Below are 24000 nucleotides of genomic sequence, written 5' to 3' on the forward strand. Positions count from 1 at the left end.
TCTGCTCCAGAGACTCTAGCCATGTCGGAGTACATCCAGGAGAAATTAAAAAAGGGGTTTATCCGCAAGTCCTCCTCTCCTGCCGGAGCTGGATTTTTTTTTGTTTCCAAAAAAGATGGCTCCCTACGCCCTTGCATTGATTACTGCGGACTTAATAAAATCACGGTAAAAAAACGCTACCCCTTACCTCTTATCTCGGAACTCTTTGATTGCCTACAAGGCGCCCACATCTTTACCAAACTGGACTTAAGAGGTGCTTATAATCTCATCCGCATCAGGGAGGGGGACGAATGGAAGACTGCATTTAACACCAGAGATGGACACTTTGAGTATCTGGTCATGCCCTTTGGCCTGTGCAACGCCCCTGCCGTCTTCCAAGACTTTGTTAATGAAATTTTTCGTGATCTCCTATATACCTGTGTTGTGGTTTATCTGGACGATATTCTGATTTTTTCTGCCAACTTAGAAGAACACCGCCAGCATGTCCGCATGGTTCTTCAGAGACTTCGGAAAAATCAACTTTATGCCAAAATGGAGAAATGTCTCTTTGAATGTCAATCTCTTCCTTTCCTAGGATACTTGGTCTCTGGCCAGGGACTACAAATGGACCCAGATAAACTTTCTGCCGTGTTAGATTGGCCACGCCCCTCCGGACTCCGTGCTATCCAACGTTTTTTGGGGTTCGCCAATTATTACAGACAATTCATTCCACACTTCTCCGCTATTGTGGCCCCTATCGTGGCTTTAACCAAGAAAAATGCCAATCCTAAGTCCTGGTCTCCCCAAGCAGAAGACGCATTTAAACATCTCAAGTCTGCCTTTTCTTCTGCTCCCGTGCTCTCCAGACCTGACCCATCTAAACCCATTCTATTGGAGGTAGATGCCTCCTCTGTGGGAGCTGGAGCTGTCCTCCTACAAAAAAATTCTTCCGGGCATGCTGTTACTTGTGGGTTTTTTTCTAGGACCTTCTCTCCAGCGGAGAGAAACTACTCCATTGGTGATCAAGAACTACTGGCCATTAAATTGGCGCTTGAGGAATGGAGGCACCTGCTGGAGGGATCAAAATATCCAGTTGTCATATACACTGATCACAAGAATCTCTCCTATCTCCAGTCTGCCCAACGACTGAACCCTCGCCAGGCTAGGTGGTCGTTGTTCTTTGCCCGTTTTAACTTTGAAATCCATTTTCGCCCTGCTGACAAGAACATTAGGGCCGATGCCCTCTCTCGTTCTTCTGATGCCTCTGAAGTAGAGGTCTCTCCGCAACACATCATTCCTCCGGACTGTCTGATCTCCACTTCTCCAGCTTCCATCAGGCAAACTCCTCCAGGGAAGACCTTCGTTTCTCCACGCCAGCGTCTCAGGATTCTCAAATGGGGACACTCCTCCCACCTCGCAGGCCATGCGGGCATCAAAAAATCCTTGCAACTCATCTCTCGATTTTATTGGTGGCCGACTCTGGAGACTGATGTTGTTGATTTCGTGCGGGCCTGTACTGTCTGTGCCCGGGATAAGACTCCTCGCCAGAAGCCTGCTGGTCTCCTTCATCCTCTGCCTGTTCCTGAACAGCCTTGGTCACAGATTGGTATGGACTTTATTACGGACTTGCCCTCATCCCGTGGCAACACAGTTGTTTGGGTGGTCGTTGATCGATTTTCCAAGATGGCACATTTTATTCCTCTTCCTGGTCTTCCGTCAGCGCCACAGTTGGCAAAGCAATTTTTTTGTACATATTTTTCGCCTTCACGGTTTGCCCACGCATATCGTCTCGGATAGAGGCGTCCAATTCGTGTCTAAATTCTGGAGGGCCCTCTGTAAACAGCTCAAGATCAAATTAAACTTCTCTTCTTCTTATCATCCCCAATCCAATGGGCAAGTAGAAAGAATTAATCAGGTCCTGGGTGACTATTTACGGCATTTTGTTTCCTCCCGCCAGGATGACTGGGGAGATCTTCTACCATGGGCCGAATTCTCATACAACTTCAGAGTCTCCGAATCTTCTGCTAAATCCCCATTTTTCGTGGTGTACGGCCGTCACCCTCTTCCTCCCCTCCCTACTCCCTTGCCCTCTGGTTTGCCCGCTGTGGATGAAGTGACTCGTGATCTTTCCACCATATGGAAAGAAACCCAAAATTCTCTTTTACAGGCTTCATCCCGGATGAAAAGATTTGCTGATAAAAAAAGAAGAACTCCCCCCATTTTTGCTCCCGGAGACAAGGTATGGCTCTCCGCTAAATATGTCCGCTTTCGTGTCCCCAGTTACAAACTGGGACCACGCTATCTTGGTCCTTTCAAAATCTTGTGCCAGATTAACCCTGTCTCTTACAAACTCCTTCTTCCTCCTTCTCTCCGTATTCCCAATGCCTTCCATGTCTCTCTCCTTAAACCACTCATCCTTAACCGCTTCTCTCCCAAAGTTGTTTCTCCCACTCCTGTTTCCGGTTCATCTGACGTCTTCTCTGTGAAGGAGATTCTGGCCTCCAAGACTGTCAGAGGTAAAAGATTTTTTTTGGTGGATTGGGAAAACTGTGGCCCAGAGGAGAGATCCTGGGAACCTGAGGACAACATCCTAGACAAAAGTCTTATCCTCAGGTTCTCAGGCTCCAAGAAGAGGGGGAGACCCAAGGGGGGGGTACTGTTACGCCGAGCGCTCCGGGTCTCCGCTCCTCCCCGGAGCGCTCGCAGCATCCTCTCATTCGCAGCGCCCCGGTCAGACCTGCTGACCGGGTGCGCTGCAATATCACTCCCAGCCGGGATGCGATTCGCGACGCGGGAGGCGCCCGCTCGCGATGCGCATCCCGGCTCCCGTACCTGACCCGTTCCCCGTCTGTCTTGTCCCGGCGCGCGCGGCCCCGCTCCTTAGGGCGCGCGCGCCGGGTCTCTGCAATTTAAAGGGTCACTGCGCCACTGATTGGCGCAGCAGGCTTAATCAGTATGTTCACCTGTGCACTCCCTACTTATACCTCACTTCCCCTGCACTCCCTCGCCGGATCTTGTTGCCATTGTGCCAGTGAAAGCGTTTCCTTGTGTGTTCCTAGCCTGTGTTCCAGACCTCCTGCCATTGCCCCTGACTACGATCCTTGCTGCCTGCCCTGACCTTCTGCTACGTCCGACCTTGCTCTTGTCTACTCCCTTGTACCGCGCTTATCTTCAGCAGTCAGAGAGGTTGAGCCGTTGCTGGTGGATACGACCTAGTTGCTACCGCCGCTGCAAGACCATCCCGCTTTGCGGCGGACTCTGGTGAATACCAGTAGCAACTTAGAACCGGTCCACCAACACGGTCCACGCCAATCCCTCTCTGGCACAGAGCATCCACCTCCAGCCAGCCGAATCGTGACCTGTTCATTGTGTGCTGTTCGTGCGCTCATGGCATTTACTGTACATACGCTTGTAGCATTTATACTGTACATACACTCGTAGCATTTATACTGTACGTACGCTCATAGCATTTATACTGTACGTACACTCATAGCATTTATACTGTACGTACACTCATAGCATTTATACTGTATGTAAACTTGTATTTATACTGTATGTACGCTCGTAGCTTTTATACTGTATGTATGCTTGTAGCATTTATACTGTATGTACGCGCGTAGCTTTTATACTGTACATACGCTTGTAGTAGTTACCGTTTCATACGGAACATTTTCTGTACATTGATTTTACTGTACATTGTAGCATTTTAATTTGTATAGCTGTTATACTGTACATAAGTTTTAGCATTCATATCATATATACATAGCTTTCATATGGTACATACGGTCACAACATTTTTACTGTGTATGCGATAGTTCTTAGTATTTTTAGCATGCATAACTTAGTAGTGTTTTTTTCATGTTGGTCCTCAGCTTTCACCCTGTACATCTGGGTGTAGCCTTCAGCATGTATGTTAATTGCAACAAAAAAAAAAATATGTGCCTAGAATTGAAACTAGGGATCGTCCGATTATCGGTTTGGCCGATATTTTAACGGCCGATATTCACAGTTTTGGACATTATCGGTATCGGCAATTACCTTGCCGATATGCCAATAATGAACCGCCCCCCCCCCTCCCCGGCCAGAGACAGCCGCCGCTGCTGCCCCATTGCCTTCCCCATCCCCGGTTTTATAATTACCTGTTCCCGGGGTCCGCGTTACTTCTGGCTTCTGCAACGTCCTGCAGCATCCTGCGCACTGCGCAGCGACGAGTGACGTTCTCAACGCGACATCACCGTCAGTGCGCACAGTGATCGCTCAGGATGCCGCTGGAGCCAGAAGTAGCGCGGACCCCGGGAACAGGTAATTATAAAACCGGGGATGGGGGAGGCAATGGGGCAGTGGCGGTGGTGGTTGGACTAGTGAGGACCCCAGGACAGGCAGGGGGAGAGAAGCAGGCGGCAGTCTCTGGCCCAGCAAAAGCCGCTGCAGTTCATTGATTTAAAGCGCCCGCTTTAAATCATTGATCTGCAGCGGCTTCTGCGGGGCCGGCTGGGGGTGGGGGGGAAATAGCCGATAATTTATACCGGAATATCGGTATAAGTTATCGGCTATCGGCCTGAAAGGTCACAGATTATCGGTATCGTTATCGGCCCTAAAAAATCGATATTGGTCGATCCCTAATTGACTCATGCATACGTTCGTAATATTTTGGTGCATAAGTTTATAGTTTTATTTTTTGCAATGGTTAGTGCATCTAGTGCATATGGTATAACAGTTAATACGTTATAGGGTGTGTTCAGTATCAGGAGGTAGCAGTGTTGGTACATATTAGAATTAGTCTGCGAATGTGTTCGGTATTGGCTTTGAAAAAATATATATTATTACACGTTATACCATTTAGTCAGTGCATACCGTTGGAACTTTTCCTGCAGATGGTTAGCATGTTCTGTTGGTACGATGGGTGTTTTATTCTGTGCATACGTTTGGCATGTTCTATTCTGGGCGTTCGTTTAGCTTATTCTATTCTGGTCATGCGATTAGCTTGTTCTGTTTTGGGCATGTGGTTAGCATATTTATTTGTGCATATAGTTAGAATGTTGTATCCTGGGCATATGGTTAGCATGTTCTGGATGCATTTTGGTTATCAGTTTTTCAGTGCGTTCAGTCATGTAGCAATTGTTTGCTTAGCATTAATTCTGGGTTGTTTCCTAGCTTTACCGTACACACATTTATAATATACGTCACGGCATTTCTTAGGGTGCATATAACAGCTATACCGAGCATACATTTCATACAGCTTGTCACATCTGTAGGGGGGGGATCTTTTTAGTTATTGTTACCCATATGTATCTCGTGTTTTCACAGCTTTTCTCAGATAAACGGTCATAGAAATTATACTGTGCTTATGTTCATGACATTCTATGCATACAGCAATAGCAGTTATCATGTTATGGCTCATATAATTTTAGGCATACACATAGTGCCGGCTATGCCGGTAGGGCGGTTGCTTTGTTTTAGTGGTTGTTGCTGACACGTCTACAAAGCAAACATGTCAACACATAGGAAGTTGTTTTCCTGCCATGCCTGACACTTTGGCAGGGGGTTGTACTGCAGTGTAATTGTTACTGTCACGTCTTAAAGCAATAGGTTTGTGAGAGATAGGTGGTGGTATTCCAGTCATGTCTGCCTCGTTTACAGACACGATGGTTGCACAATGACCTGTCAAATCTACAGGCACGATGGTTACACAAAGACCTGTTACGTCTACAGACACGAGGGTTTCGCAAAGATCTGTCACACTTATAGACACAATGGTTATGCAAAGACCTGTCATGTCTACAGGCATGATATTTGCCCAATGTCCTGTCACGGCTACAGGCACGAGGGTTTTGCTAAGACCTGTCACGTCTACAGACACGTTGGTCCCGCGAAGAGCTGTCACGTTTGCAGGCACGATGGTTTTACAGGGACCTGTCACCTATGGCGAGTTATCACTACCAAGATCAGTTGGGTTGCAATTTTAGTACCACATAGGCTATCTCAAGGAGGGAAGTTGTTTAAAACAATAGTGACCACTACATCAATAGATTTTCAGTTTGTTTTTTTTTAAATTAGTATTTTCTCATTTAATACATATGGGAACTCAAAATAGTATGTTATACACAGTGAAAATGTTTTCCCATATAAACAGTGTACAATTTTTCTATGTGGAAAGAAACCCTAATGTTCGCACTTCTGCTAAATCTGTTTAGCCATTTCAACCTCATTAATATGACATTAAAGTACTATTCTAGGGAGTAACTTTTATGTTTTCTTGTGCTTAAGTAGGTGGTAAAAGAAGAAAAACCTATACTTACCTTTCTCACTACCCCACTGCTGCTGTTCTGACAGAGCCCCGGTCCCACTGCGCAGCACTTCTGAGGTAGGGGCGACATGTGGAATTGAATGCTTAGCCAATCAATGGATCGAGGGTCCTGCCTCCGCTACTGGTTGGCTAAACAGGCAGGTCTTACAGGCTGACCTCGGAAGTGTTGCGCAGCAGGGCTGGACTCAAGAAAGGTAAGTATAGGTTTTACTCACACATAGAGAAACATAACATGGCCACACATCCACAATTGTATGCTTCTCAGCATAATTTCAAAAACTAACAGGTTGCTAGTGTACCTTTTGATGAAAACATGCAAGCCCACTTTCCAGGTCAAGGCCACCTGATAAGAGTGGGTCCCTAAACTTCAAGTTGTGGATGTGCAGCCATGTTCTGTTTTTAGAAGTATAGGTTTTCCTTCTATTTACCATCTGCTTGAGCACAATTAAACTTAAGATATTACTTGGAGTATGCCTTTAAGTCTACAAACAGACTACAGTAGTGGCCAGTGGCATTCACCAAAGACAGTCACAGCATACAAGTCAGCTAGTCATCTTTATGCCCAGATAGAGTTGCCTTGGTCAGCTGTATGTGCTGGTAAATTAACCCCTTCAGGACGGAGCCCATTTTGGCCTTAAGGACCGGAGCGTTTTTTGCACATCTGACCACTGTCACTTTAAACATTAATAACTCTGGAATGCTTTTAGTTATCATTCTGATTCCGAGATTGTTTTTTCGTGACATATTCTACTTTAACATAGTGGTAAATTTTTGTCGATACTTGCATCCTTTCTTAGTGAAAAATCCGTAAATTTGATGAAAAATTTGAAAATTTTGCATTTTTCTAACTTTGAAGCTCTCTGCTTGTAAGGAAAATGGATATTACGAATACATTTTTTTTTGGGTTCACATATACAATATGTCTACTTTATGTTTGCATCATAAAATTGATGAGTTTTTACTTTTGGAAGACACCAGAGGGCTTCAACGGTCAGCAGCAATTTTCCGATTTTTCACAAAATTTTCAAACTCAGTATTTTTCAGGGACCAGTTCAGGTTTGAAGTGGATTTGAAGGGTCTTTATATTAGAAATACCCCATAAATGACCCCATTATAAAAACTACACCCCCCAAAGTATTCAAAATGACATTCAGTCAGCGTTTTAACCCTTTAGGTGTTTCACACGAATAGCAGCAAAGTGAAGGAGAAAATTCACAATCTTCATTTTTTACACTTTTTACACTTTTTACACATGTTCTTGTAGACCCAATTTTTGAATTTTTACAAGGGGTAAAAGGACAAAATTTTTACTTGTATTTGTAGTCCAATTTCTCTCGAGTAAGCACATACCTCATATGTCTATGTAAATTGTTCGGCGGGCGCAGTAGAGGGCTCAGAAGGGAAGGAGCGACAAGGGGATTTTGGAGAGTACGTTTTTCTGAAATGGTTTTTGGGGGGCATGTCACCTTTAGGAAGCCCTTATGGTGCCAGAACAGCAAAAAAAAAAACACATGGCATACCATTTTGGAAACTAGACCCCTCGGGGAATGTAACATGGGATAAAGTGAACCTTAATACCCCACAGGTGTTTCACGACTTTTGCAAATGTAAAAAAAAAAAAAATATTTTTTACCAAAAATGCTTGTTTTCCCCAAAATTTTTTATTTTTAAAAAGGGTAATAGCAGAAAATACCCCTAAAAATTTGAAGCCCAATTTCTCCCGATTCAGAAAACACCCCATATGGGGGTGAAAAGTGCTCTGCTGGCGCACTACAGGTCTCGGAAGAGAAGCAGTCACATTTGGCTTTTTGAAAGCAAATTTTGCTCTGGGGGCATGCCGCATTTAGGAAGCCCCTATGGTGCCAGGACAGCAAAAAAAAAAAACACATGGCATACTATTTTGGAAACTAGACCCCTCGGGGAACGTAACAAGGGGTTAAGTGAACCTTTATACCCCACAGGTGTTTCACGACTTTTGCATATGTAAAAAAAAAATTTTTTTTTTACCTAAAAAGCTTGTTTTCCCAAAAATTTAAAATTTTTAAAAAGGGTAAAAGCAGAAAATATCCCCCAAAATTTGTAACACAATTTCTCCCGAGTACGGCGATACCCCATATGTGGCCCTAAACTGTTGCCTTGAAATACGACAGGGCTCCAAAATGAGAGCGCCATGCGCATTTGAGGCCTAAATTAGGGACTTGCATAGGGGAGGACATAGGGGTATTCTACACCAGTGATTCCCAAACAGGGTGCCTCCAGCTGTTGCAAAACTCCCAGCATGCCTGGACAGTCAACGGCTGTCCGACAATACTGGGAGTTGTTTTGCAACAGCTGGAGGCTCCGTTTTGGAAACAGTGGCGTACCAGACATTTTTGATTTTTATTGGGGAGGGGAGGGGGGCTGTGTAGGGGTACGTGTATATGTAGTGTTTTTTTACTTTTTATTTTATTTTTTGTGGTAGTGTAGTGTTTTTAGGGTACAGTCGCACGGGCGGGGGTTCACAGTAGTTTCTCGCTGGCAGTTTGAGCTGCAGCAGAAAGTTTGCGGCAGCTCAAACTTGCAGCCACAGATACTTACTGTAATCCTCCGCCCATGTGAGTGTACCCTGTACGTTCACATTGGGGGGGGGGGGACATCCAGCTGTTGCATAACTACAACTCCCAGCATGCCCGTTGGCTGTCGGTGACTGCTGAGAGTTGTAGTTTTGCAACAACTGTAGGCACACTGGTTATGTATCACTGAGTTTGTGACCTAACTCAGTGTTTCACAACCAGTGTGCCTTCAGCTGTTGCAAAACTACAACTCTCAGCAGTCACCGACAGCCAACGGGCATGCTGGGAGTTGTAGCTATGCAACCAGCAGATGCACCACTACAACTCCCAGCATGCACTTTAGCTGTTTGTGCAAGCTGGGAGTTGTAGTTATACAACAGCTGAAGGTACACTTTTCCATAGAAAAAATGTGCCTCCAGCTGTTGCAAAACCATAGGTCCCAGCATGCCCATAAGGGAATGCTGGGAGTTGTGGTGGTCTGCCTCCTGCTGTTGCATAACTACAGCTCCCAGCATGCCCTTTTTGCATGCTGGGAGCTGTTGCTAAGCAACAGCAGGAGGCTGTCACTCACCTCCAACGATCCACGCCGGAGAGTCAGTCCCGCCGCCGCCGCTGCTCCTGGGGCCCCGATCCCAACATTAACGCCGGGGATCGGGGTCCCCAGCACCCGGGGTGCACGTCCCGCACCCGCTCACGTCCTCCGGAAGAGGGGCGGAGCGGGTGCAGGAGTGACACCCGCAGCAGGCGCCCTGATTGGTCGGCCGGTAATCCAGTGCCACCTCACCCCTGCAGGCTCTGGCTGTTCGGGGCCGTCAGAGACGGCCCCGAACAGCCAGTAATTCCGGGTCACTGGAGACCCGATTGACCCGGAATCGCCGCAGATCGCTGGACTGAATTGTCCAGCGATCTGCGGCGATCGCCGACATGGGGGGGCATAATGACCCCCCTGGGCGATATGCCGGGATGCCTGCTGAACGATTTCAGCAGGCATCCGGCTCCGGTCCCCAACCGGCTAGCGGTGGGGGCCGGAATTCCCACGGGCGTATGGATACGCCCTCGGTCCTTAAGGACTCGGGATGCAGGGCGTATCCATACGCCCTATGTCCTGAAGAGGTTAAATATCCAGAAATAGCAAAATATCAGCTGTCAAATTATGTAAGCTCACAGAATGGAGTTACAATATGTTCAGATATGTGGCATATGAAAATTGTCTATTCTAGTTGCAATAAAAAAACAACAAAAGGCGCTCCCTGTGGAGGATCACACGTGCTGGATTAAAAGCAATACGGAGGGGGCACAATGGCCTCTTACCCGCTCTGGATGTGTACCGACATACACAACAATGGACAGCACGTAGAGAATATCAACTGTATTCAGAAGCCCGTCTGCAGCCTTCCTGTAGGAACTCAGGAGATCATCGAACTTCTAGGGTACTGGGAGTTTTCGTGGTGCTGATCAGGGTAGACACAATCCAGGTGGATTGTGTCTGCACTGATCAGCACCACGAAAACTCCCGGTACCCTCGAAGTTCGATGATCTCCTATTCTAGTTGCAAGGCATACTCAAACAACATATGTATATAAGTATTGCTAGGACACAAAAAATAAATCAATACGTGCTACATGAGATTGGGATTCCATAACTGAGAATACCACTTACAAACAAAATGCCAAGCGTTTGCTGGAGTGGTGAAAATATACTGTCATTGAATTCTAGAGGAGAAAAAACTATTATTTCAAGATTATATGAATAATGTTTTAGCATCTGGCAGCATACTGGTAAATCTCATGGAGGCAGAAAAGTTGTTCTCAAAATGCACACAAGTTAAGTGTGGTTGATATAAAGTTACATGCACGTTTTATTATGGTTTGGATAGTTCACTTAGCTCCAGTGTAGGGAAGTCATAATGTTATAGTATACAACTTCTTAGTGAACTGTCTGCTTTCAGCTTTGTGGAAACAGTAAAGTATATGAAAGGCAATTTTTTATTTCATCACGATCATGCCCCTTGCATGGCTCGCTGAGTTATGTAGATAAACTTATATGGTAAGCATACAGCTCAGACAGCTGAGACCTTAATTCCACCATTGAATAAATTATACTCTTTCCTGTGAGGGTGGGTTCACACTAGGTTTTGAGCATATGGTCACCAGATCCGGCTGGGAAAGTGAAAACTGGGCGCTCAGCTGGACCCGGCCTGTATCTCATTCATTTGTATGAGCCGACCGCAGTCAGATAGTGACTCCAGTCGACTCATTTTTGCCCCGTATCTGGATTTGTAACCGGACCTAAAACCACGGTATACCACGGTTTTAGGTCTGGTCAGAAAACCGAGTATGGAGCAAAAATGAGCAGACCAGAGCGACTATATGACTCCCGTCGACTCATTCAAATGAAGGAGATACGGGCCAGGTCCCGGTTTTCACTACTCCAGCCGGATCCGGTGACTGGATGCTAAAAACCTAGTGTGAACCCACCCTAAGACATGTTTTATCACACATTAGCAAGTAACACTCTTAACTTATACCTTGCCACCATGTCTCTAATTCTAATAAAAAGGAACTCTGTATTGTTTTACAATAGGATGTTAAATTCTTTAGGACAGGTAGTACAAGAGTACTTTTAATCAGGTTTCTAAGTGATAGAGAAAGAAATTACCAACTGATCTTCATCCTGGCCATAAAGGTATTCAAAGTAGCTTCCTGCCATTGCCTTAACTTTGGGTTTCCTTGAATCATCTATATACGAATCCCTGTTTAGAAAGAAAACAGAGAAATGTGACTACTGATGTAAGATAAGAAAATATAAAACTGTAAAGCAAATTAAGTATTTTTCTTATATATTCAGTATGTGCCTCAAATTTGCATTATGGTTTCAGCAAATTAAAGGGTAGCTCCCACCATCACTTTTTTTCTTTTTTCTATCCCTGCCTATTACCCATCTATCCCTAACCCCCTCCCTGCCTTTAATTTTTTTTTTTTTTACATATTAAAAATGCCTTTTTGTCTGCCTGGTAGTGTGCTCACTACCAGGCAGACTTCCCCAGCAGGCACCACGTCACTGATGCCTGCTGGGGCTGACACTTCCGCCCTTAGTTCACCTATACAGGGTGCCTCCAGCTGTTTCCCCACTGCAACTCCCAGCTTGCCCTGACATCTATTGGCTGCCAGGGCATGCTGGGAGTTGTAGTGGGGAAACAACTGGATGCACCATGTATAGGTGAACACCGGATCTGTGATCGCCGCACATACCGCCCCCCCCCCGCTCAGCCCGCAACCCCCCCGCCCCGTCGTGCCGCTCAACCCACTCCCCGGCAGAACAGTCTCAGCAGCCCACAACCCCCCCCCCCCCCTCCCGGCAACAGAACAGTGACAGCAGCCCGCAACCCCCCCCCCCCCCAGCAAAAGAACGGTGACAGCAGCCCGCAACCCCCCCCCCCCCCCCCCCGGCAAAAGAACAGTGACAGCACAACCCACTCCCCCTCCCCACCCCCCTTAGTTCACCTATTCAGTGTCCCTCCAGCTGTTTCCCCACTACAACTCCCAGCTTGCCCTGACATCTATTGGCTGTCAGGGCATGCTGGGAGTTGTAGTGGGGAAACTGGAGGCATACTGTATAGGTAAACACGCAACCCCCCCCCCCCCAGCATAATACTTTACCTTGTCCCCGGGAGCCTGCGCACATCCACTTCCTTCAAAGCACTCGCTCCCGCCTGTCTGATTGACAGGCGGGTGCGAGCACCGCAGTGACTGAATTTCGACTCATTGCCAGGCTTAAATGAGTCGAAATTCTGTAGTGACGTCACTGCCGAATGAATTCAGCCACTAGGAGGGCGACCCCTAGTGGCCGAATTTAAGTGATTTTAAACTAGTTTAAAATCACTTTTTTTAATTAAAGTATATTAGAGATATGTTGTAGTACTTAAGTACTACAACATATCAATTTATTTATTTCATGACAGTGCCCATTTAAGTGTTTTTACTGTATGATGAACAGTTGTGCAGTCATTAAACTCCTGGTCCTACTGTCTGGGTCATGCAATGGAAACTCAGATGCTTAAGACATATTGTAGAAATTTCTAAGACTGACCCATTAAAATGACTAGGGGTTCCAAATAAAAGGTGGTCACAACATTCTACAAAAATCATTTTTGCTGAAAATACGACCAATGTTAATCCAATGTGGAATCACAATGCCTTTTTTTTTACAAACTAAATATCACATATGAGGCAAATTCTTAAACAGAGGCCCTCTTAAAAAGGCCTCTGTGCCTCATAAGTTCACAATTCTGTTCTTTCCGGTTTGCCAGTATTATGTTTTAACCCCTTAAATACACTCCCTATTATGGCATTTATCTTTACATTTTAGTTTTTTCCTCCTAAGAGACCTAATTGTTTTTTGTGCGACCAATTGTACTTTTTAATGGTATATTTCATTTTATCAAAAAAAATGTTGGTGCAAAAATATTATTTGTGGCGATAAGTTAAAAAGAAAACTGGAATTTTGCTACTTTTGAGGGGTTTCGGTTTTTAAGCAGTGTACATCACCGTAGTGTGCTTTATTCTGTGGGTCAATATGATAAGATGGAAACCGATGTTTACATGCTTTTCGATTATTGCACTGTTTTTAACCTCTTAAGTACACAGGATTTTTCATTTTTGCACTATTTTATTCTGCACCTTCTAATAGCCATAACACTTTCAATTTCCCCCCTACACATTCATATGACTCTTGTTTTTGGCAGGACAAATTTTACTTTGTAATGATGTCACTCATTTTATTTGTGGGGCGAAATAAAAATAAAAAAACCACCATTTTGTAAGTTTTGGGAGCTTTAGTTTCTATACAGTGCACTTTTCAGTAAAAATATCAAACATTTATTTATTCTGTAGGTCCATTTGATTACAATGATACCCAATTTCTATAAGTTATAATTTGTTTCACTACTTTTAAAAATTGTAACTTTTTGTAAAAAATTAGTATTCTTAAAATTGTCCTCTCCTGACCCCTATGACTATTTTTCTGTATACAGTGATGTATGAGGGCACATCTTTTGCGTTGTGATCTGTAGTTTTTATTGATACCATTTTTGTTTTGATGGGGCTTTTTGTTTACTTTTCATTAATTTGTTTCTGATATATGAAGTGACCCAAAGTATGCAATTCTGGACTTTGGCATTTTTCTAATTAAGCCATTGACCCTGTGCTTTAATAAACATTGTATTTTAATAGTTTGGGCATTTACAAATGCGGCAATACCTTATATGTTCATTTTTGTCTACATTATTGTATAAAAAAATGGGAAAAGGGTGGTTTTTCAAACTTTATTTAGAGATGGGGCTTATTCAAAATTTATTAACATTTTTTCCCTGATCGGGACCCCGTGATCTATGATGTCGGCATTAGCCATGGCAGCTAATAGGGATAGGGGATAAGTGTTTTCCGCTGCATTTGTCCTTTAATACTAATGGGGCATTATTAGATAGAGGGAAATGTGGGGTACTAAATTCATATATGGGGCACAGGGTATAATATGTGTACAATAAATTGATTTATGTGGGCACAGTATATGATTAATTGATTTGTGGGACACTGTGTATTATAATGGATTTAAGGGGCTATAGCTATAGTGTGTGGCAGTATTATATTTAGCTCTAGCATCGTGAAAGCTGAGCTGTGATTGGTTGCTGTGGGAAAATCACTCCACTTTTCCTGTCACACACTTTGATAAATTTGGGCCCTTGGGGATAAGATGTCTGATCGCAGGGGTCCCAGCACCCTGTAATCCTGGACCACCGCCGTCACGCATGTTCATGTCTATGGGTGGGGTTATCAGACAAAGTGCACATTGCACATACAGCAGCAGTCCAACTTCATTACAGATATGAAGAAATTAACACATTAGCAACAACATAAATATCTCCTGAATGGCTGAGCCAGCACCATCTTCGTGTATATTTAGGTTAGTGCAGGTGACCTTGCTTTCAGTTTCCCTTTAATACCCATGTGGCCGATTCCACAGGAGGCTGCTGTAAGAGGAACTTTGCTCAGAATAATTCTTTTATAATATTTAGAAAAATTATAGCAGTACCATAGAAGAGAATGATGACCCGTCTCTAACATTTCCTTGATTTTCTCCTCCAAAAACTGAAGTGGGTTTTCTGGACACATTGCACACAGTCCACATAGCAAAGCCTGGAAAAGCATGTAGACAATTTGATCAGATGCAATATATTTTCATTCACAATTGCAACGTTTTCAGAATTATGTATGCACCAACCTTATTCACCTTTAGGGTACATTCACGTTTATAAAATTGTCTGTGGATTTTCCACTGTGGAAATTTCACAGTTAATTTGGTGCTTACCCACTGAAACATTAAAACATAATGTGCTGCAGAAACGTCACTGCACTGGTGTTAGGACTGCCCTGACCTGCAGCATTACCTTTGACAACAACGCAGTCATCGCATAATTCCACCGAAAGAATGAACAAGGTATTTCTTTCAGAAAGTCAGTTTTCGTGCTGGAAAATTTCTCAGTGTGAATGGGTCAAATTCCCAAATGTAATTTTGCTTAAATTCTATTGTATGAACATACCTTTAGGGAATTTTCACCTAAAGTAATAAGAAATATAACAGTTCCCTAATATAATGATTCAAAGTGTACCTGTCATGTGCAAAAACATTTTACATAATGTAGATAATAACATTATATCAGAGATGTGGAAATCCTATTGCCTGACGCCCGGGACAAGCAGCGGCAGATTGCCACTCCGAGCAGGCACATCTGAGACACATTGTAGGGGTCCAACGTCGGCGGATCCGCGGCGTAAAATATGCTGTGGATCCATTCGTGAGAAAGAGCCCTTAGGGTATGTTCTGACGAGCAGATCAAAAGCATATTTTACGCTGCGGATTCGCCGCCAAAGGACCCCTACAGGGTGCCTCACATGTGCCTACTTGGAGCGGCAATACTCTGCTACGAGCAGACACACTGCTGAAATGTGCGAGGCGCAGTATACTCGCACATCGCGGCTGCTCTCGACCTAGTACGGGGAGCGGCCGCCATGTGTGCGAGTACACAGCGCATGCGCGGCGACTCGCTTATCGCAGCAGTGTGTCTTTTCTGCGTATTTTCTGCTGCGGATCTGCTGCTGCTGGAATCAATACACTATGTCCCATGGACAGAGGTGCCATTAAAACGTAGCTTTTAATAAGTTTAAAAGTACACGTAAAACATATAAAAAGTTTTGAATCTGACAGTGCTCATTTAAAATCTGAGACAGCTGGGACAATTGGATAACTGGAGTACAGAAGTCTTGCAGTAACTGCCTCAAAAGGTTGTGCAAAAAAATATTAACCCCTTAAAGGGGTACTCCGCCCCTGGCATCTTATCCCCTATCCAAAGGATAGGGGATAAGATGTTAGATCGCCGCGGTCCAGCTGCTGGGGACCCCGGGGATCGCCGCTGCGGCACCCCGCCATCATTACTGCACAGAGCGAGTTCGCTCTGTGCGTAATGACGGGCGATACAGGGGCCGGAGCAGCGTAACGTCATGGCTCCGCCCCTCATGACATCACGGCCCGTCCCCTTAATACAAGTCTATGGCAGGGGGCATGCCGACCGCCACGCCCCCTCCCATAGACTTGTATTGACGGGGGCGGGCCGTGACGTCACGAGGGGCGGAGCCGTGACGTAACGATGCTCCGGCCCCTGTATTGCCCGTCATTACGTGCAGAGCGATCTCGCTCTGCACAGTAATGATAGCGGGGTGCTGCAGCAGCAATCCCCGGGGTCCCCAGCAGCGGAGTACCCCTTTAAGGACAGGGCGTTTTTCGGTTTTTGCTCTTTCGTTTTTTCCTCCTTACCTTTAAAAAATCATAACTCTTAAAATTTTGCACCTAAAAATCTATATTATGGCTTATTTTTTGTGCCACTAATTCTACTTTGTAATGATATCAGTCATTTTACCCAAAAAATCTACAGCGAAACGGGAAAAAAAATCATTGTGCGACAAAATTGAAAAAATACAGCCATTTTGTACATTTGGGGTCTTCCGTTTCTACGTAGTACATTTTTTGGTAGAAATTATACCTTATTTTTATTCTCTAGGTCCATACGATTAAAATGATTCCCTACTTATATAGGTTTGATTTTGTATTGCTTCAGAAAAAAATCATAACTACATGCAGGAAAATGTATACGTTTAAAATTGTCATCTTCTGACCCCTATAACTTTTTTATTTTTCCGTGTTTAGGGCGCTATGAGGGTTCATTTTTTGGGCCGTGATCTGAAGTTTTTGTCGGTACCATTTTTGCATTGATCTGACTTTTTGATCGCTTTTTATTCATCTTTTCATGATATAAAAAGTGAACAAAAATACGCTATTTTGGACTTTGGAATTTTTTTGGCGCGTATGCCATTGACCGTGCGGTTTAATTATCAGTATATTTTTTTTAAATCGGACATTTCCGCATGCGGCAATACCACATATGTTTATTTTTGTTTTTATTTACACTGTTTTTTTTTATTATTGGAAATGCTGGGTGATTCAAACTTTTCTTAGGGGAAGGGATAATTCAAAGGGTTAATGATTTTTTTTTACACTTTTCTTTTGCAATATTATAGCCCCCAGGGGGCTATAATATTGCATTTACTGATCTTTAACTGTGTTCAATGCATCTCCATAGGGATGCATTGATCAGGGTTTTCGGCGATTGATTGCTCCAGCCTGGATCTCAGGCTTGAAGCATTCAATCAGAGATCGGACTGCAGGAAGGAAGGTAAGAGACCTTCCTCCTGTAGTACAGCTGTTCTGGATGCCGCGATTATACCGGGTTAATAGAGCGCACGGCACCGCGATCAGTGCCGCGCGCTATTAGAGGCGGGTCCCGGCTTCACTAACGCCGGGTCCGCCGTGATATGATGCGGGGTCACCGTGGGACCCCGCGTTATATCACGGGAGCGGGACCAAGGAGGTACTCATACGTCCTTGGTCCTTAAGGGGCTAAGTTTACTTTACCATTATTTTTGCCTAGGCCAGATTCATAATTTTTTTATTTAAATGATGTTGTTCAACCACAATTTAACCCCTTAACCCCTTAAGGACCTGGGGTTTTTAAGGTTTTGCATTTTCGTTTCTTCCTCCTTACCCTTAAAAAATCATAACTCTTTCAATTTTCCACCTAAAAATCCAAATGATGGCTTATTTTTTGCACCACCAATTCTACTTTGTAATAACGTCAGTCATTTTACCCAAAAATCTACTGTGAAACGGAAAAAAAATTGTGAGACAAAATTGAAAAAAAAACCCCACCATTTTGTAACTTTTGGGGGCTTCCGTTTCTACACAGTACATTTTTCGGTAAAAATGACACCTTATCTTTATTCTTTAGGTCCATACGGTTAAAATGATACCCTACTTATATAGGTTTGATTTTGTCGTACTTCTGGAAAAAATCATAACTACATGCAGGAAAATGTATACATTTAAAATTGTCATATTCTGACCCCTATAACTTTTTGATCTGAAGTTTTTAGCGGTACCATTTTTGCATTGATCGGACTTATTGATCACTTTTTATTAATTTTTTCATTATATAAAAAGTGACCAAAAATGCACTATTTTGTACTTTGGAATTTTTTGCGCGTACGCCATTGACAGTGCGGTTTAATTAACAATATATTTTTATAATTCAGACATTTCCGCACGTGGCGATACCATATATGTTTATTTTTATAGTTTTTTTTTTTTTTTTTTTATGAGAAAAGGGGGGTGATTCAAACTTTTATTAGGGGAGGTGTTAAATTATCTTTATTCACTTTTTTTTTGCAGTGTTATAGCTCCCATAGGGACTTATAACACTGCACACACTGATCTTTATCATTGATCACTGGTTTCTCATAAGAAACCACTGATCGATGATTCTGCCGCTTGACTGCTCATGCCTGGATCTCAGTCATTCAGCGATCGGACAGCGAGGAGGCAGGTAGGGACCCTCTGGCTGTCATGTAAACTGTTCGGGATGCCGCGATTTCACCGCGGCGATCCCGAACAGCTCCCTGAGCTAACCGGCATGGTTTCACTTTCACTTTAGACTCGGCGTTCAACTTTGAACGCCTCGTCTAAAGGGTTAATAGCGCGCGGCACCGCGATCAATGCTGCGCGCTATTAGCCACGGGTCCCGGCTATGATGCGGGGCCACGGCGTGGCCCCGTGATATAGATCGGGAGCAGACTCATGACGTACGCGTACGTCATGGGTCCTTAAGAAGTTAAGGACTCAGCCCATTTGGGCCTTAAAGGGGTACTCCGGTGAAAAACTTTTTTCTGTTAAATCAACTGGTAACAGAAAGTTAACCAGATTTGTAAATTACTTCTATTAAAAATCTTAATCCTTCCTGTACTTATTAGCTGCTGAATACTACAGCGGAAATTATTTTCTTTTTGAAACACAGAATTGTCTGCTGACATCACTAGCACAGTGCTCTCTGCTGACATCTCTGTCCATTTTAGGAACTGTCCAGAACAGCATATGTTTGCTATAGGGATTTCCTTTTATTCTGGTCAGTTCCTAAAATGGACAGAGATGTCAGCAGAGAGCACTGTGCTCATGATGTCAGCAGACAGCTCTGTGTTTCAAACGGAAAAGAATTTCCACTGTACCAGTTGATTTAAAAAAAAAAAGTTTTTCACCGGAGTACCCCTTTAACCCCTTAACCCCTTAAGGACCCAGCCATTTTACACCTTAGGACCCGGTCATTTTTTGCACATCTGACCACTGTCACTTTAAACATTAATAACTCTGGAATGCTTTTAGTTATCATTCTGATTCCGAGATTGTTTTTTCGTGACATATTCTACTTTAACTTAGTGGTAAAATTTTTTGGTAACTTGCATCCTTTCTTGGTGAAAAATCCCAAAATTTGATGAAAAATGTGAAAATTTTGCATTTTTCTAACTTTGAAGCTCTCTGCTTGTAATGAAAATGGATATTCCAAATATTATTTTATTTTATTCACATATACAATATGTCTACTTTATATTTGCATCATAAAATTGACGAGTTTTTACTTTTGGAAGACACCAGAGGGCTTCAAAGTTCAGCAGCAATTTTCCAATTTTTCACAAAATTTCCAAAATCACAATTTTTCAGGGACCAGTTCAGGTTTGAAGTGGATTTGAAGGGTCTTCATCTTAGAAATACCCCACAAATGACCCCATTATAAAAACTGCACCCCCCAAAATATTCAAAATGACATTTTTACCCTTTAGGTGTTTCACAGGAATAGCAGCAAAGTGAAAGAGAAAATTCACAATTTCCATTTTTTACACTCGCATGTTCTTGTAGACCCAATTTTTGAATTTTTACAAGGGGTAAAAGGAGAAAATGTTTACTTCTAATTTGTAGCCCAATTTCTCTCGACTAAGCACATACCTCATATGTCTATGTAAATCGTTCGGCGGGCACAGTAGAGGGCTCAGAAGGGAAGGAGCGACAGGGGGATTTTGGAGAGTACGTTTTTCTGAAATGGTTTTTGCGGGGCATGTTGCATTTAGGAAGCCCCTATGGTGCCAGAACAGAAAAAAAAAAAAACACATGGCATACCATTTTGGAAACTAGACCCCTTGAGGAACGTAACAAGGAATAAAGTGAGCCTTAATACCCCACAGGGGTTTCACGACTTTTGCATATGTAAAACATTTTTAAAAAAATGTCAATAAAATGTGTGCTTCCCCCCAAATTTCACATTTTTGCAAGGGTTAATAGCAGAAAATAGCCCCCAAAATTTGTAACCCCATCTCTTCTGAGTATGGAGGTACCCTATAAGTTGACATGAAGTGCACTATGGGCGAACTACAATGCTCAGAAGAGAAGGAGTCATATTTGGCTTTTTGAGAGCAAATTTTGCTCGGGGCATGTCGCATTTAGGAAGCCCCTATGGTGCCAGGACAACAAAAAATACCCACATGCCATACCATTTTGGAAACTAGACCCCTTGAGGAACGTAACAAGGAATAAAGTGAGCCTTAATACCCCACAGGGGTTTCACGACTTTTGCATACGTAAAAAAAAAAAAAAAATTTCACAAAAATGTGTGTTTCCCCCCCCAAATTTAACATTTTTGCAAGGGTTAATAGCAGAAAATACCCCCCAAAATTTGTAACCCCATCTCTTCCGAGTATGGAGGTACCCCATAAGTTGACCTGAAGCGCACTACGGGCGAACTACAATGCTCAGAAGAGAAGGAGTCATATTTGGCTTTTTGAGAGCAAATTTTGCCCTTAGGGGGCTTGCCCCTGAAACGTTGGGCCATGACTGAAGGGAGCACGGAGCTTGTATCCACCTTTGCTGCTTGCAAATTATGCTGCTAACCTGATGTCCTGTGAGACAATACCTGAATATACTTGAATAAACAAGAAAGAAACTTTCTACTAAACCGTGAGTCAGAACATTCATGTGTATACTCACCTAAAATCCTGTTGCCGGCGTGTCAGCTGGAGTTGCGCCCTATACCTGTGTGTCTAATCATGACGTATGCATACGTCATGGGTCCTGAAGAGGTTAAGGACTCAGGGTTTTTCTGTTTTTGCACTTTCGTTTTTTCCTCCTTACCTTTTAAAAATCATAACCCTTTCAATTTTCCACCCAAAAATTCATATTATGGCTTATTTTTTGTGTCACCAATTCTACTTTGCAGTGACATCAGTCATTTTACCCAAAAATTCACGACGAAACGGAAAAAAAATCATTGTGCGACAAAATCGAAGAAAAAACGCAGTTTTGTAACTTTTGGGGGCTTCTGTTTCTACGTAGTACATTTTTCGGTAAAAATGACACCTTATCATTATTCTGTAGGTCCATACGGTTAAAATGATATCCTACTTATATAGGTTTGATTTTGTCGTACTTCTGGAAAAAATCATAACTACATGCAGGAAAATGTATGTTTAAAAATGTCCTCTTCTGACCCTATAACTTTTTTATTTTTCCACGTACAGGGCGGTATGAGGGCTAATTTTTTGCGCCGTGATCTGAAGTTTTTATCGGTATGATTTTTGTTTTGATCGGACTTTTTGATCACTTTTTATTCATTTTTTAATGGTATAAAAAGTGACCAAAATACGCTTTTTTGGACTTTGGAATTTTTTTGCGCATACGCCATTGACCTTGCGGTTTAATTAATGATATATTTTTATAGTTCGGACATTTACGCACGCGGCGATACCACATATGTTTATTTTTTTTTATTTACACTGTTTTATTTTTTTTATGGGAAAAGGGGGGTGATTCAAACTTTTATTAGGGAAGGGGTTAAATGACCTTTATTAACACTTTTTTTTTCCTTTTTTTTTTTTGCAGTGTTATAGGTCCCATAGGAACCTATAACACTGCACACACTGATCTCCTATGCTGATCACTGGCGTGTATTAACACGGATCTCAGGCACGGAGCAGTCATTCGTCGATCAGTCATTCGTCGATCGGACACCAAGGAGGCAGGTAAGGGCCCTCCCGGTATCCTGCAAGCTGTTCGGGACGCCGCGATTTCACCGCGCCGGTCCCGAACAGACCGACTGACTAGCCGGGATACTTTCACTTTCGCTTTAGAAGCGGCGGTCAGCTTTGACCGATGCTTCTAAAGGGTTAATACCGCACATCGCCGCAATGTGTGGTATTAGCCGCGGGTCCCGGCCGTTGATGAGTGTAACTATACGTCCTGCGTTGTTAAAGGGTTAAAGACCAATTTTATTTTTGCATTTTCATTTTTATCTCCTCGCCTTCTAAAAATCATAACTATTTTATATTTTTATGCACAGACAAGTATGAGGGCTTGTTTTTTGCGCGACCAGTTGTCCTTTGTAATGACCTCACTAATTTTACCATAAAATGTATGGCGCAACCAAAAAAATACTATTTTTGTGGAGAAATTGAAATGAAAACCGCAATTTTTCAAATTTCGGAAGGTTACGTTTTCACGCTGTACAATGTACGGTAAAAATGACATGTTTTCTTTATTCTTTGGGTCAATACAATTAAAATGATACCCATGATTACGTACTTTTCTATTATTGTACCACTTTAAAAAAAATTCAAACTTTTTAACCAAATTAGTACGTTTAAAATCCCTCTATTTTGATGACCTATAACTTTTTCATTTTTCCGTATAAGCGGCGTTATGAGGGCTAATTTTTTGAGCCGTAATCTGAACTTATTATTGATACCACATTTGCGTATATAATACATTTTTTATTAATTTTTTTTTTAATATAATGTGACAAAAAAGCAGACATTTTGGATTTTTTTTTCTTTTTACAACGTTGTTCACTGTACAGGATCAATAACATTATATTTTGATAGATTGGACATTTACGCACGTGGCGATACCAAATATGTTAATTAATCATTTTTTTTACACTTTCTGGGGGTAAAATGGAGAAAAAGATGTTTAAACTTTTTTTTTTTTTTACACTTTAATAGTCCCCCATCATTTGATAGCTAATACTGTTCATTGCTATGCATAAGGCATAACATTGATCAGTATTATCGGCGATCTGGAGACCCCTGGAGACGGACAGAGGCAGGTTTTACTAACCTCATTTACTAAGAGTGTTGTGTAGGTTTCTTTGTGGGTTTTAATTCCCTACAATTTATTTTCCACGGTATTTACTTAGGTTTCCCTACAGTTTCCACTTTCCCTACACTTTGCTTTTTTTTATACATCTGTTCTGATCTGTAGGGTTTTCCTCAGCTCAAATCCACCAAATTTTATTTTTATTAACACAGTTTTTTGTTTTTTTATGGGAAAAGGGGAGTGATTCAAATTTTTATTAGGGAAGGAGTTGAATCATCTTCATTAACTTTTTTTTCCCAAACGGCCAAACTTTTTTTTTCCCAAACGGTCAATCCCTAGCATTGACAAGGCAAAAAAGGACCTGACACGACCAACTAAAAAATTTTCATAAAATGCTAAATATACACATTTTATTTCACGCATGCTTTTTTGAGAAAAAATTGCCACTTTTTTTGCATCCATTTTTTTAGCCAATTACAGATAAAAAAAAAAATCAGGTGTAAAATTAATTATGTCAAATTTTACTTAGCGTTAATCAGGCCCAAAAATTTACCAAATGGGCAAAAAATATAGGCTGAGTTAAAG

General features: G+C 42.6%; 1 protein-coding gene across 1 annotated transcript in view; it reads right to left on the reverse strand.

The window, feature by feature from the left end:
• FBXL13 (F-box and leucine rich repeat protein 13) overlaps positions 1–24000 on the reverse strand; it is a 278659-nt gene that overhangs the window by 252048 nt on the left and 2611 nt on the right. Inside the window, exons 2-3 of the mRNA XM_056573483.1 lie at positions 14929–15032; positions 11497–11590 (exon numbers count right to left, since the gene is read on the reverse strand). Of these exons, the coding sequence (XP_056429458.1) occupies positions 11497–11590; positions 14929–15032 (198 nt within the window). The remainder of the gene's footprint in view (positions 1–11496; positions 11591–14928; positions 15033–24000) is intronic.

Source organism: Hyla sarda, chromosome 4, assembly GCF_029499605.1.
Source record: "Hyla sarda isolate aHylSar1 chromosome 4, aHylSar1.hap1, whole genome shotgun sequence".
NCBI lineage: Eukaryota > Metazoa > Chordata > Amphibia > Anura > Hylidae > Hyla > Hyla sarda.